Source organism: Lissotriton vulgaris, chromosome 9 (assembly GCF_964263255.1).
Source record: "Lissotriton vulgaris chromosome 9, aLisVul1.2, whole genome shotgun sequence".
NCBI lineage: Eukaryota > Metazoa > Chordata > Amphibia > Caudata > Salamandridae > Lissotriton > Lissotriton vulgaris.
Genome location: NC_141697.1, coordinates 1,123,359,230 through 1,123,374,352, shown reverse-complemented (window position 1 = coordinate 1,123,374,352; position 15,123 = coordinate 1,123,359,230). Strand labels below are relative to the sequence as shown.

The 15,123-nt window shown below is 41.8% G+C and overlaps 1 protein-coding gene across 2 annotated transcripts in view; it reads left to right on the top strand.

The window, feature by feature from the left end:
• CACNA2D3 (calcium voltage-gated channel auxiliary subunit alpha2delta 3) overlaps positions 1-15,123 on the top strand; it is a 2,559,454-nt gene that overhangs the window by 1,955,894 nt on the left and 588,437 nt on the right. For both annotated transcript variants that reach the window (XM_086939135.1, XM_086939136.1), the window contains exon 27: positions 7,371-7,451. In XM_086939135.1, coding sequence (XP_086795261.1) covers positions 7,371-7,451 — 81 coding nt within the window. The remainder of the gene's footprint in view (positions 1-7,370; positions 7,452-15,123) is intronic.

The window sequence follows — 15,123 nt, the reverse complement described above, 5'->3', positions numbered from 1 at the left end:
TGCTTTTCATAACCTTTATTGTGCAAGTAGTGTATTTTTTAAATTATATTTCAGGTGCAGGTTTTCGGGTTTATAGGGATATAAATGTGTAAAGTATTTGCCTCTGAGCAAAAGGAGGTGATGTGCCATGCTATAGGTTAGGCAATGTCCTCGATCCTCGCATCATCGGCGATGCACCAGTGCCGATGGAGATGCAGTGGGTCTTGATCCTCGCAGCAGTGGCAATGTGTCGGCGTCGATGGAGATGCGCCAGTTCTGAGAGGCACAACAACGATGATGCATGGATTTCGTCAGTTGCATCCCTTTATTCCCACTACCAAGGGCCCAGGACTGGATTGGTACCACTATCAGATGGCAGAGTCCAGGTGCTGTAGGCAGATAAGTTGGAAGTCTTTGATGTCCCTGAGACTTCAAACAGGAGGCAAGTCAGCTTGCCCTTGGAGTCACTTTGTTTCTGAATTGAAGAGATGTAGGTCTGGTCCTTCTCACTCTCATGTAAGGAGGGCAGAACAGCAGCATATCAGGCGTCCAGCAGAGTAGCAGTCCTGCAGATTGACAGTTCCCTCAGCAAAAAAGTCCTTATTCCTGGCATAGTATCCACAGGTCCAGAAGTGCACTGAGTTGAGGTCCAGTACTTATACCCAGTTTTGCCTTTGGAGTGGGGTATGCTTCAAAGGGAGGCTATTGAAGTGCACAGCGTCCCTTCTCTTCCTGCCACGACTCCAGACTCACTACAGGGGTATGCAATCCTTTGTGTGGGGACAGGACACAGCCTATACAGGTGTAAGTGAGGAAGTGCTCAGCTCTGCCCCCACATCAAGCCAGTGATTGACCCATTAAAGTGCATCAAGTCACACCTAAGTTCCCATTGTGTGTAGTTGTCTAGAGGGAATACACAAGGTCCAGCTGTCATCCACCCCAAACATGTATTCAGAGACAGGCAGAAGGCACCAAATGGTCGAAGTAAGAAAATGCCAGCTTTCTAAAAGTGGCATTTTCAGAATTACATTTTAAAATCTAAATTCACTATGAGCTGGTATTTAAAATTGTGCTTCCAGAGACATCAAACAGGAGATTACTATCTCTTCTCAATTGGGAATTACACTTATAAAATGTAATAAGGAAATTCCAATGATATTGACTACCAGAACATGTTAACCTTAAAAGTGCATGTACTACTTTTTACACACACATCACACTGACCATGGAATGTCCAGGGCCTACATTAGGGGTGACTAAAATGTATTAAAAATGAAGGTGTGGGCCTGGCAAGAGGGTTCACTTGTCAGGTCGACATGGCAGTTCACAACAGCACACACAGGCTTTGCAATTGGCAGGCCTGATACATGTTAAAAGGGCTACTTAAGTGGGTGACACAATCAGTGCTGCAGGCCCTGTAGTAGCATTTAATTTACAGGCCTTGGGCACATGCAGTGCACTTCACTCGGCACTTATAAATAAATTAAACTTGCTAATTGTAGATAAGCCAATGTTACCATGTTGTAAGCAGAGAGCACATGCACTTTAGCACGGGTTAGCAATAGTAAAGGGCCCAGAGTCCTAAGCTAACAAAAACAAATTCAGCAAAAAAGGGATGGAGGAAGACAAAAAGTTTGGGAATTATCCTGTAGAAAGGACCCTTTTCAATAGGAGGCTTTGGGTCAGTTGCAGCCACTGCCTTAGACATGAGCAGGAGTGGTTAGAGAAGCACCCAACAGTCTAATCTGGGCTCTTCCCCGATCCCCGGGGAAATGGCAACCCCAGGACATATGAAAAAAGAGCAAGCCAGTGCTCCATTTGTTTCTTTTTTTCCTGTGATGTTCCTCCTCTGACTTTGGACCTCTGAAACTAGGGATCTCTTGGGTCGAAATTCTGACTGGGAAGGGGGCACTAAGCACACCCCTCCTCTGTTGCTCTTGTGCTAACCCATGGAGACTTTGGTTCTCCCCAGGGTTATCCATGTAAATCTGAGAGAATGCTACCCACATCCCAAGGACCAGACATCTCTTTGTTCTCCTTTGGCTGGGGTAAATTGTGTTTTGCTCCTAGTGTCAAGCTCTAGCCTTTTGGCCTCCTAGCCTTCAAAATATTTAAATTCTTGGTGACTTTTATTTCTTTTTTCGTATTGCTTTCCTTACTCGGGAGCTGCCATCTGTCCAACACCTTGTGTTATCCTCAGCCAGTAATCGCCTTTAGCGATACCCTGCAGTCTTCAAGTCAGAATACCCTCAATGTCAACACTCGTTAGGCCATATAACCCCTCTGACTGCTTGAAGGGCACCTGTGTGTCTAAGGGGCGGCCCTTTGATGAGGGTTACCCCTCTGAAGGCCCAGTCTTCAAATGTTCTAGGAGACCCCTCTCCTCCATGGTTCCTAGCTGTCCGTCATCTGTGGTCAAACTTAGGATGCAGGGAGGCCAGCACCACTGACCCCAGAGAAGTGAATACACAGAGTGCCATGCAGGCTATGTCTAAGACGCTTCAGCACCTGAGACAGAGGTCCTTTCTTCTTCAGTGTCCCGGAAAATCCACTGTCTCGCTTTCTCTCTCTTTCTTTCCCCTGTGCAGAGGCATCTTTGTGGGGCAGAAAGTTACGAAGTAGAAACATCGGTCCAATTTTAGAATAACACTTCATCAATACACCCATGTTCCCACTCTCCTGTAGAGCATTTTGAGGCATTTTAAAATGGTGATCTGAAGTGGTCTGTTGAAAGACCTAACCAGAACTTGAGACCATGGCCCTAGCTGCCACAGCAGCCTGGTCCCTTTCATGCAAAACCTCAAAAGGAAGCCCCTCCAGAGATTGGCTCCAGAGGTCTTGCGTTCTCCCCTTTGTCCTTCTTGGGATGAGCCTGGTGAGTAAAAAAAGTAATTATAACATGGAGATTTCTTTCCAACACACTTACCTGGAGCAGGCCCAATCACTGGAAGATGGCCCTACTGTGTGGGGAAGCCTTTGAGCGTACAGCTGGCCAGCAAAGTAATAAACTTTTTCCAGGAGGTTAACAAAAGCCAGGAATGTAATCAGACGCTGAGTCAGAGAAATATGAGAGATCCTCAGGTGTCAGAAGGATTTCTGATATGACAAAAGTAATATTGAATCTGCACTCAGAATCGATTTTACCATAGGAAGTGTGTGTCACGCTATTCTCTGGCAACCCTGGGCGTAGTTTGCGTAGTAGCGCTATGCGTAGCTACGCAAAGTGCACTTCACTCTACGCCAGATACGTGTAGCGCTACGTGAAGTGCGTAGTGCGCTGTTCGCAATGATTGCACAGTGCTGGATGCTTGTTTGCACTGTGCAATCATTGAAAACGGCATATTGCACAGTGCGAGCTGTCGTTTTCTGCCACTCGAGTAGATTTTTACTCGATTGGCAGCTTTCTCAACGCAGACTGGTAGTTTCACATTGCGAGCGGTCGCGAGCATACGCGACCACTCGCAATGAGAAACCTGACATCCCCGCGTTGAGAATCTCGCCGGGACATTTATTTACCACTCTTGCGATCGCCAACTTGATGTTGCCGATCTCGAACGAGGAAAAAGTCTCACCGGGATGTCATTTTGCTAGCTCGCGGTCGCCAACTTGACGTTGAGGACTGCGAGCGAGCAAAAAATAGCAACTACGCTACGCTACGTGTTTTTGCACTGTGCTACGTGCAATTTGCGTAGCACGAAGTAGCGCAACTACGCGAGCGTATTGGTCCGCCCAGGGTTATTCTCTAGTCCTATTTCAAAACTATACTTCAGTGCAGACTTTGCCCATAATGTAAAACACAGTACATGCACATCTCAGTTAAGCCCTTCAAACTTACACTATGAATGCCTACTCTCATTATAAGGCCTATACCAGATCAGCACCCACCCTTGCAGGGTCCATTCGACGACAAGTAGTTTGTGCGCAGATACTAGGCTAAATGCATCCCTTTGTCAAAAATTGAGGACACACTTGAGTTAAAATGTAAAACAAATTGACAGATTTGCATTTTGAGTAATTTTTCTGAAATTTTCGATAGTTAAGAGAAAGTAAATTACATAAAATTCACACAAATGTAAGAACACACAATGGCCATTCCCTGGAGTTGCTCTCTGCCACTCCAGAACAAACACTTCAATGCCTTGCCTATATATGGTAGTCAATGTTTTGCTCCTGTGCTATTCCTGACTATACCACTTTCACTTGTTGCTTAACTATGCTCGCCAGAGGCTGGGAGTCTTTCATGTAGCAATATGTGGTTGCTTAACCATGCCTCAAAAATTTGGACTTATGTTGCTCTTGTGTGGATTCCACATATAATTTAATTTTTGTTTTTTAACTATTGTTTGAGCAGTTGGTCTACTGTCGCCCCTTGTGTGTACTCCATATACTTTAGCAGACTGCTTAACATCTCCCAGGAATGGGAGCTCCATGAGACCAGGGTAGACCCTCATAGTATGTTACTTGTGTATTCCACTGATGAAGAGCAATGGTGACTCATTTTATAGGTTGCAGACCATCCATATAGTCGGTTAGCACCACTTGAGTGACTGTGTCTATTCACAAACTCCCCGCAAAGCTTACATGCAGCAATGCCACTGCTGCATGTCTAGAGCATATAACCAAATCTCACAACCCCCACGCAAAGTCTTCAATATAACTCATAGTAGAACCAGTAATCTTTTGAAGCATGCACTGTGAAAAGGTGCCCAGGAATTTAATGCAATTTATAGCACCTAGTATCCATCGTCAGTGTTATAAACTGGTATATAAATGTACCTATTCAACGAAATACAATACCGGTAAAATAAGTCCATTTGTTAAAATATCATCTGTGGAGCTCAGTGTAAATCACTTTTTATATCCATTTCTGGCAAGGATAACTAAGATATTGACTCTGCTAATAAAAATAAATAAATTGAGTAATTACATTGTCTGTTTTTATTATTTTAATAAGTGTGAAAGAATGAATGGCACTAAATGACTAAACCACCCCAGGTCCCTTCTGTCACCAAAAGCTGTCTCTGTAGGCAGACAGGCAGTCTTTAATGACACCTTTGTTATTCTTCCACTCATAGTGACTTTAGTATTAATATCAAGGCCTATAACTGAGCCTCTTAATATAGTGAGTAATAGAGAAGGTGTGTCCCAACTGAAAATAATTAAGTGGTCATTTAAACCCATAGATACTTTTATTGTTGCTTCACATTTCCATCATTAGCAACATCTTACTGTAGGGTTAGAGCCACACCCACCTATAATGTCATAACATTAAATTTAAAAGTTTCTTAGCTCATACTTGGCTGAAGATGGTTATTGGAAATGTCCATATTTTGTGTGGTGTGCACCCGTATGTTTTCCTTGACTCTTTTTACTGACCACAGAACTCTGTGCACTTAACTCGTGCTAGCCAGTAGTAACATGCCTGTGTTCTGCCTTCAAACATGATGAAATCGGTACACCCTTAATTTGCATACTTAACATACCTATTACTCCCTAGTATATGGTGCCCAAAGTGTACCCAGGGCCTGTAAGGTAAATGTCCGCAGTGGGCTGAAGCACTATTGTGCCACCCACTGAGGCAGAGCAAACATGACTTCAGGTGTGCCATGTGTAGTACAGCTGTGCAGATACTAACTGCAAATTTGGCCAATTAAAATAACCCCTTTTGACAGGCTTCAACTCTCTTTTTAAATATTAACATGCCACTCCTACATAGAACTTTTTGCCTAGGAGGTAGGGGCATGGTATTTAAATATGGCATATGTCATAGTTCAACTTTAAACATGTGCGTGCAGTGAAGTGAAAAAGTCCAAAAGGCTATTTTTACTGTAGCAGGGTCGGCAACTACATAGGAAAGGGTTGTATGACTTAAGAATATGTGTATTTACAACACATGCTTTTGCCATGCTTCTATTGCTATGCAATACCTTAACCACGCATTGTCTTTCCCACGCATTGCCTTTTCAGCACAAGCGTTTACCATGCATATGTCTTCAATGTGCATGCCATTACAATGCAAGGTAAGCATATATAACCTTTGTTGTTTAATTGGGAGAAACCCCCCAAACACCCCCATTTTTCTAATAACTTTTATCATCCCATACTCCTATTCATCCCTACCCTTACCACCCCTAAGCTGTAAAAACACCCTCACCTCCCAATTCCCCTACCCATCCCTAAACCCGAAAAACCAACTTACCACCCTATAACCCTACCCACATGCAAACTCTAAGAACACCCTTACCACCTATTGCTTCTGTCCAACCCTAAAGGTGAAAAAAACTACACACAATATCCTTACTCACACTAGCTCTTAAAACAGTCTTATCACCTGTGTTGTGTTACTCTGCCCTTGGAAGGCATTGCATAGGTGTTTTGACGCAACTCCCTTGGATTTTGATGCATTCCCGGATTTACTAGAAATGGTAAACCTGGGAATGAGCCAATATGCTACACCTTCCCTGGGGGGGCTCTTACAAGGAGAAGTATCTTTATTTCTCCTTGGTACTTCCTCTTTGTATGTGTTCTGCAGTGCACATAGAAAGAGGCCTTGGAGGATTGTTCTTGTACAGGAAGATACCCCTTCCTGCACAAAACAATCCTGCAACCGATGGAGGCACCCTTGCACCATGGTGCAAGTGTGTCTGCATTGGTGCTAGGCAGCCCATTGTTCCCCAGTGCTGGGTAAAGGACAGGAGTGAGCTGTATTGGCAGTGTCATAACTAAACTTGTGGGGGCCGCCCTGCAAGGGCTCACCACCTACCACTTCAGCTGAGGGCCCCCCCTGGAGCTTGGGGACCCCCTGCACCATGGGGGCTGTGGGGGCTTATGTTACGCCACTGCGTATTGGGATAACTATGGTGCATTCTTGCCCTTTCCCAGTGATGCAGCACAGTGCAGCAAGGTGACTTGCTAAGCTGTGTCACTTTGCCATAAATATGGCTTGTAGTTTCTCTTTTATTGCTAGTCTATTTAGTGTTTGTCTATTTTATCTTCGTTTAGATTCTGTAAAGATTTTATGGTGGTTTTTGTTAGTAAATCAGTAAAGTTTATGACTATGGCTATCTTTTAAAGTCACCATATAATAAATCAGAATGGTCTTCTAAATATAAATAATTAGGAGATAAGTTAAAACACAAACTTTGCAAAGCCTAGGTAATAAAGTATGAGTGCATTAAAATATAAAGTAACAATTTAAGGATGCTTGTTTATCTGTATTTTGAGTGGAATGCTAACTTTCTAGGGCACTCTCTCCAGATGGGCATGCCAGGATTTCTGATTGTAGTTTTGGAAAATGAGTATGCTTGCTTCTGACAACATAATAGAATGTATAACATGCAGTTTGATTTCATGGTTTAAATTAAATGCCCCTTTCTTCTTATTAATTTCAGGAACAGAAAATAAAAGCAATGTGGTGACAGCCAGTACTGCAGTTCAACTTCTAGACGACAGGAAATCTCCTGTGGTGGCAGGTAAATTGTTCATTCTAACTGAGCTTCTCTATGATCGGCCTGAGCTCACTCACATTACAGAGTCTTAATGGCCACCAGTCAAGCTAGCATTTAGTTGGTTGAATTGCAAAGCATGATAGGGGAATTATGGAGCAGGTAGTTAAGCATTCTGAGAGGGCCAGTTCAGTATTTTACCCTTCCGAGGATGACACATTGAGAATAGACATTTTTAAGTAGTACTTGTTATTAACAATACTTAGTAGCTGCTAAAATGATTTAAGAGCAGTCATGGCACAAGTCCTAAACAAAGAAGTGGGGGGACTAACCTAGTTATCAGTATGCAAGTGGCATCGCAGCACCTGGCATCGCAGTGCGTGGCATCGCAGCACGTGACATCACAGCGCGTGATATTACAGGAACTGGCATCACAAGAAATGATATAAGATCTTAAGCCCTCACATATATGTTTAACAGGTGTATCATGAGTACATTTGAGCACGTTTTGAGTATACTTGCAAACCCTCCTGATTTAGGCAGAAGATTCGCACTTTTGTACGCTACATATAAAACAATGTTACCTTTTGTCAGCGTTAAGCTTTCTATAGCCATAGTGCTGTAAAAGAAATTGTGATATTTAAATTATTACAACGCCTCCTCAAGGGTAATAAGCGTGTATAAATGCAATTTATTTTGTGCAAATACTGGGAAAGATCAACACATCTGACGTTCTAATAGTGCATGCAAATCTTCTAAACAGAGCCTGAACAAAGTGAAAAGCTGCCTCTCCTAAGTATGTGTGAAGTGCTAACAAGGTGCAGGCCATTGTTTCCCCTCTGCTGCATTTGCATCAGGTGTGAGGCTCATGACTGCTGCCAGCCAGGAAAACTCCAACAAAAGAAGGCTTGATGACCCCTGAGACTCGGCCTTTGTTATGGCTGAGTATCCCAGCAGGAGTCAGAAATAAGAGAGCCCCCTCCCCGCCTGCACGTTGTTGTGATCGAAAGCAGACAACAACGTACAGGCGTTGCTGAATGTGTCCCGGTGACGAATTCAGCATCTTTTTTAGTGGGGCCCAACTTCTTGGCAGAGTGGACGGCATCACCCTGTGAAAGAAGTGGGGGGACACCGTCCACCCGCTTGGACCCCCGACTCGTGCCCTGAGAGCAGTATAAAAAAGATCCGATTCACAAAGACAGGCAGTGTAAAGTTCCCGACCCATCATATGTAAAGATCCCCAAGCAATCATATGTAAAGATCCCCTCTATCCAGCACTGCCACAGCAATGCCATCCATCCCACAATGTAATAGCAGCTCGATCAATATTTGTTTTTAAATTGACAAACCTATAAAGCGTTTTCTTTCCTGCAAAACATAAAAGAAACGTCCTTATTTTGAACAGCTGGGCGTCTTTCAATTTTTGGATGCTACCTCACTTCTTCCAGACTCTAAATGATAACATTCTCGTAAATATCAAAGAGTAAGTCATGCCTTCATGGAAACATCTATGTAATGTAAACCAGGCCTTTAGATGTTATTATTACCTCTTTCCTGTTTTCTTTGACAATTTATGAGTTTGGCTAAAAAGAAGGAAGATCTGTTTCCAGAAAGAATTCAGATATTCAATAATTGGGAACGTCTCATGCAACTATGCTGCCTATTCCAGTGATTCCTACCTATACAACATGCGGGGAATGAGGAGAGAATACCTAGCTTTGTTAAGCAAGATCTAAACGAAGAATTTATGTCTCTAAACGCCTGCCATAGAAGCACACAAACAGAGTCCAGTTGGCAGCTAAAAGAAACCTGTAGCAGATTAGACACCTATGTGCACAACTGAGTTTCAGTGAAGTTACAATGTAGGTATTGGAGTGCCATCTTGGATGTCTGCACAATGATGCTGATGTATTCAGGAGTATCCTGCAATGTTCTGCACAGAATTTCAAGGATCTGCCACTTTGGAGGAAGCTCTGCTTTCTGAATATCAAGGTATTCTCCAGAAGGCCTGCATTTTACATGACTGATTCAAGAATGCATTCCTTATTCCTCGAAAGACCCTTGGCATAGCCACTCTTCCCACCTAATTTTTGTTGATCTTCGCCAATTCTTCCTAAGATAGGGCTTATCTTAGTCACCAGTGGAGTAAGCCTTTCTATCCTGCTGGTAGCGGTGGGGTATGTTTTCTTTCACTTAGCAGCATAGGAAGACGCTGTCTGAGGCAGCATTAATTTAGCTTTTGGACACCTCACTGTTTCATGGCGAGATGCTACTGAGTCTGAATCGTCCTTCCAAAGTACATGACTAGTGAATAGCATCAAGAGCTGCTGAATGTATTATTGCAAACCCTCATTCCTAACCTACTCCGATGGCATTATTCCTGAGGATCAGCTGAATAAGGGTGAAAGGGTTGCATCGACCATGGTTATTTTATTTGTCAAGCGGGCATCCTTACAGACCAGTGGTAGAGTAGAGTAGTATAATTTGACTGTACATGTATATTTTATTAGGAATTCGTTCCCCCCATGTCCGTGTTTAATAACTGCTTATGCATGCTGAAATGGGTTAGTTTGTTAGATTAATTTCACAATCAAGAGCCAGTGCAGCTGTTCTATTTCTGGCAAAATGTAGTCTAATTTGGAGATTTTACTAGCAGGTACGGTGCTGTCGGCTTCAACGATATAAATAGCCCTTAGAATCATCAAACCAGAATAAAACTAACGAAATGGCTTGTTGTTCTAGTTGAGCATTGTTCAAATAGTACCTTATATAAGGGCTTTAACTCCAAAATGTACTTTTTTCACTGAGACACTCAAAGGGCTAGTAACAGAAGAGTCAAAACGAACTTCTACATTTCTTAATATCACTCCGTGGAATCTGGAGGAGCCAGGTATTGAAAGCCACAGATATCAAATTGGGCTGTGATGTTACCAGCTGTTAGTATTTCCATAATGCTTGGGTTATGTTTAAGAATATTTTGGCCTATCCCGCCATCTAAGGTTTGCAATCACCCTACAAAACCACATTATTGACAATGTGCCTACAGGTCTTCTGTCCGAAAACATTTTGGTTGTCTATAGAGTTGTTCAGAAATAGTATCTAATTGACTGAATGAATGAGGAAGTGCAAGAGAACCTATGTATACTTTTGTAAAAGGGTGATAACATTCAACCCTGGTGCATTTCACTTGTAATACCATGGCTAACAAGATCCAACACTGTCATAGTCAATTACTCTTCAAACATTAACAAGGAAGCTATTCCTCTGACAACCCAGAAACTAGCTAGGAGGTGGGATATTTGTATGCTAAGAAATGCTTAATTTGTTCATTGATAGGCTAATTGACCATTCTAGATGGAGACACCAAGACCAAATTTCAACTGCAATTTAATGGATCCAGTCGGCCAGGGTTGAGGGGTATCTAGTGGTGATTGTTTTTTATACTTGGTGTGACAATTAGCATTGTTACTGTTTTGTGCTTGCTCATCTAAATCAGGAAGGCATTTGTAATGATGTACAGAGCTTTAGTTAACCCATGGGAATCTAGAAGCGATTTTAATGTTTTGACCCATTGATTCTCGCATGGAGCGAGAACATACTCAACATTTGAGGGGTAACATTGCTTGTTAATATTTACAGGGAAGAAAAAATACATTCATGGAGAGTGCTTGACAGACAATCGTAGAGTAACTGGAGTAAGTGATGAGTATGTTTAGGGCTTCAATGTTAACTGACATAGCGAATGAGATCCCCAAAGCCCTTATTGATTTCTCAATATAAATGTGATCAATGTATCAGCTTCAGACATAGAATGGGTCGGTACATAGATAATGAAAATGATATTTCTCTCTCTTATGGGTTGCCAAACTGATTAACAATGCAAAACAATTTCGTTTCCATGTTCAAGTTATGTGAAAGTTTGAAGGAAAAAAAAACAGTTTATTTGTTTCATGGATCTCGAGATTATAGAGGGTAAGGTGTTCTTGAATGACCATTAGGTTTTCTTTGTAAGCATTGAGTTATTTAGATATAGATGTACATCTAAATGGTCAAACTTCCAGCTTTAAAGCATCGGGCCAAAACACCCAGAACAGCCCATCTGAATGGCCAAAATGGGATAAAATAATGATCTGTCCTGAAGAAATCCAACATTGATATGCTAAGGTTTTATTTGGCATGATAGTAATCATCTATTCAAAAGGAATAACAAGGACATGCATTAAAATCAGCATGTCCTTGTATTTAGGAGGCCCTTTTCCCCCTTTAAATTCTGGCAGATTTGACCTGCCCACATTCAATGGGGGTGCAAACTGTGGCGTTCAACAGGGAAAGAATGGTGAGGGATGGGCACACCCTCTGGGTGTACCTAAGACTGTGGATGATAGGACTCATTTGGATTCATGAGGGTAAAACCGAACATACCTTCGGAGGAATGAGAGGTACCCTACAAGATCGAACAGAGACAGCATTTGAAAGTACCGGTATTGTGTGATAAACCGTGAATTTGCTACTTTTTCTCTGATGCCTTTGGGGGTGCGGGAGGCTGTGATGATGGTGGGGGAACCCATTCTTGAAGAAGCAAGATTATAAGTGAGCAACCTGTAAACTGAATATCCTGGATTCTCCTTACTTCTCCTCAGCTGTCCCGAACAAATGCACCACACAAATGATTTTCATTACACCTGTCTTCATATATTTTGTTTTTGTGATGCCTGTCCATAGATACTTTGGCTTGGGAGGACTTGGAAATGATGTCCACTGCAGTTCAGTAAAGTGATCCATATGTATGTGACCCACTGTGGCTCTCCTCTCATCAATAAGATCCATATGGTGTAGTGACTCAGGTTCTTTCTTTTTTCTTTGTTCTTGCAGTTAACGTTGTGTGGGGGTTGTAGTGGGGATAAATCAAGCATTAGCTATGTTTAGGACCTTTCTAATATCACAGATTCATATACTGACAGATTTGGACTTAGGTGACATGATTGGGGGAGGGGATTTTAATCTAGTCCGGGATTTAGCAAAGGATAGGTCGGGTATTAACACATATCACTCAGGGACCTTTTCTAAAAACTTAAGGAAATTGCAATCCCTTGATTGGCACGACTCTTGGAGAGAGCATGAAATAGACCAACTGGATTTATTTTTTTCTGATTCCTAAAGAATATATCTGCATTGGCTATACATTGCTGAATGACAACTTGATACCCCTAATATACAACAATGAAATACACCAGACAATATTCTCAGATAATGCTTCAGCTTAGATGTCCCTTAATTGGGATCTCTGGACCACATCCCTTAGAAAGTGAATATTACGTTCCACACAACTCAAGGACCCAGTAATGAGGGTAGACCTACAGTCGTATATCACAGAATACTTTCAACTGAACCCACCGAAGGAAATGTGCCATGCATGCACATGGGATGTCGTCAAGCTGGTTTTTGAGGTGAATACATTAAGGCAATGGGCAATTAAAGAGATTAAGAGGCAGGGAGCAAAACATCTTAAAAAATATAATGAACTGGTAAGGTTTGAAAGGGAGCACAAAACATCCAGTACACTTCTCCTGTGGAAAGATTTGTTGTTTAGGGGTACATTAAACAAAAGCCCTGTTAACAAATCGCAATGAACTCTTTCAGCTCAAGAAATACACATATAATCAGGGTAATAACTGGTGACACCCCTTGTGAGGCAGTTAAGATAGACATTAGAGTATGACTACATAAGAAGTACACAACACTCCAAGGGGCAGGTTGCAACATCTGAGGATGAGAAGTTGGAGACTTGTTGGGTTTACTATACCACCTTATATAGATGAGAATCGATGTCAGATGATGAGCAATGCAGCTACTTGTCATCCCTTTCTCTTCCGCGATTATCACCTGACCAAAGGCACTCAATCAAAGCTGTGAAGCACCCATCACAAAAGATGAATCATTAGCTGCTGTCAATTATACCTAAATACACAATGCAATAGGTCCTGACAGCGAAATGGAATTTCTGTTATGCTTTTGCTTCCACTCTAGAAACATATCTGAAAGATCTCTTTAATTCGATAGTAGGCAAGAAGGGAGTTACTGGGGAGCTGGGGAGGCTAACATCACCATATTAAACTGGGAAAGGATGCCAAGTTCTGCGCCATAAACAGGAATATGGTGCTGCTCAACATCAATGCCAAATTATACATAAAAATAATAGCCAACAGGCTGGAACCTCTTCTCCCCGAATTGATTCACTGCGAACAATTGGGATTAAATATGGTTAGGGAGCTTCTCATTAGTTTCCGCATTATAGCCCAACAAAGGCAATACTGACAATACTGATCTCTCTTGATGCAGGAACATTTGACTGGGTTGGCTTGTGATTTCTCAATAAAAACTTTACACTAGTTCGGGTTCGGGATTGGGCCAATGTTAACTCCAATATTAAAAGCATAGTATTATGCCCCCACTGCAAGAGTTATACTAAATGCTAAGCTTTCATGATCATGTGCTCTAGGGTAGGACACAAAGCACTGGTGTTCCCTCTTCCCTCTTCCCACTGTCTGCTCTTTGCTATTAGCACTGAACCTATCATAGCACAAATTAGAGGGGACAAGAATATAAGAAGTATTCCATTTGGCCAAGGCAAACACAAGATTATGCTTTTCCCAGGTGATATTTTAATAACATTGATATCTCCAGATACATTCATATCAGTAAAACCATGGGCCATGAATAGGTATTTTCGTTTTCTTTTTTTATGCCTTAACATATGTTGTGTAAGCCAAATGTAACTGCAACAGCACAATACAAATTTCCTACATTGCCTTCTCTTTCTCGGTATTGTAGAACAAACATTTTCTTTTCTAATGAAAAAAATAGTTGGAAAAAAAGATGATTTTGAATGTAATTTGGTTGGACATTAGTGCTAAATTGTCAATTAAAGTCCTATGCTAACCCAAACATGCAGTTAGACTGATGCTTCCAGATTTTCTAACACATTACTGGGCAGCACAGCTGTGTGGTTTCTCATACTAGTCCCTTAGAGAAAAAGACAAATTATGGACACACTTGGACAAAGTAATTGTGGGCAGAACCTCATGGGATCTAGCACAGAAGCTGAAGCAGAATACCCCCCTCCAGCACTTGCATTTGAACCCTCAGAAACACCAATTTTTGGCAATTAAAGAAACCCTTACAATATCCTGTAGTCTAACCATTTTTCCCTATCCACAAAATCGACATCCATCATAATCCTGTCTTCAAACAAACCTTTCAACAATTGTAAACACGGGAAATACCTGAATATCTCAGAATTCTTATCATTTGAATCATGCAAGAGAATATTCATTCTGGATAAATTGGAGTAATATCACTATGCCCAAGTGTGGCATTCGGTAATTAACCCAACCATTAGAGTAGCAGGTACTCAAGACCAATATATAAGTGACATCTTCTGGCACCAAGGGAATGATTGCCTTGCTATTTAGTTTACTCCTGGGCTCCTCGTCCTCGGTAACTCAATCATGCAAGGTGAACTGAAGTGACAAAGCAAGGCTTTGATGGATATTGGATATGCTAGGGAAGAATATTGCCTGAAACGTGAATAACATCCACTGCAAGGAAGCTGACTACAAGTTGAACAAATTCTGCCCTCATACTAGCAAGGTATGTTGGAGGGAATTCAAACTTGTATGAGACTTTAAACACATATAAT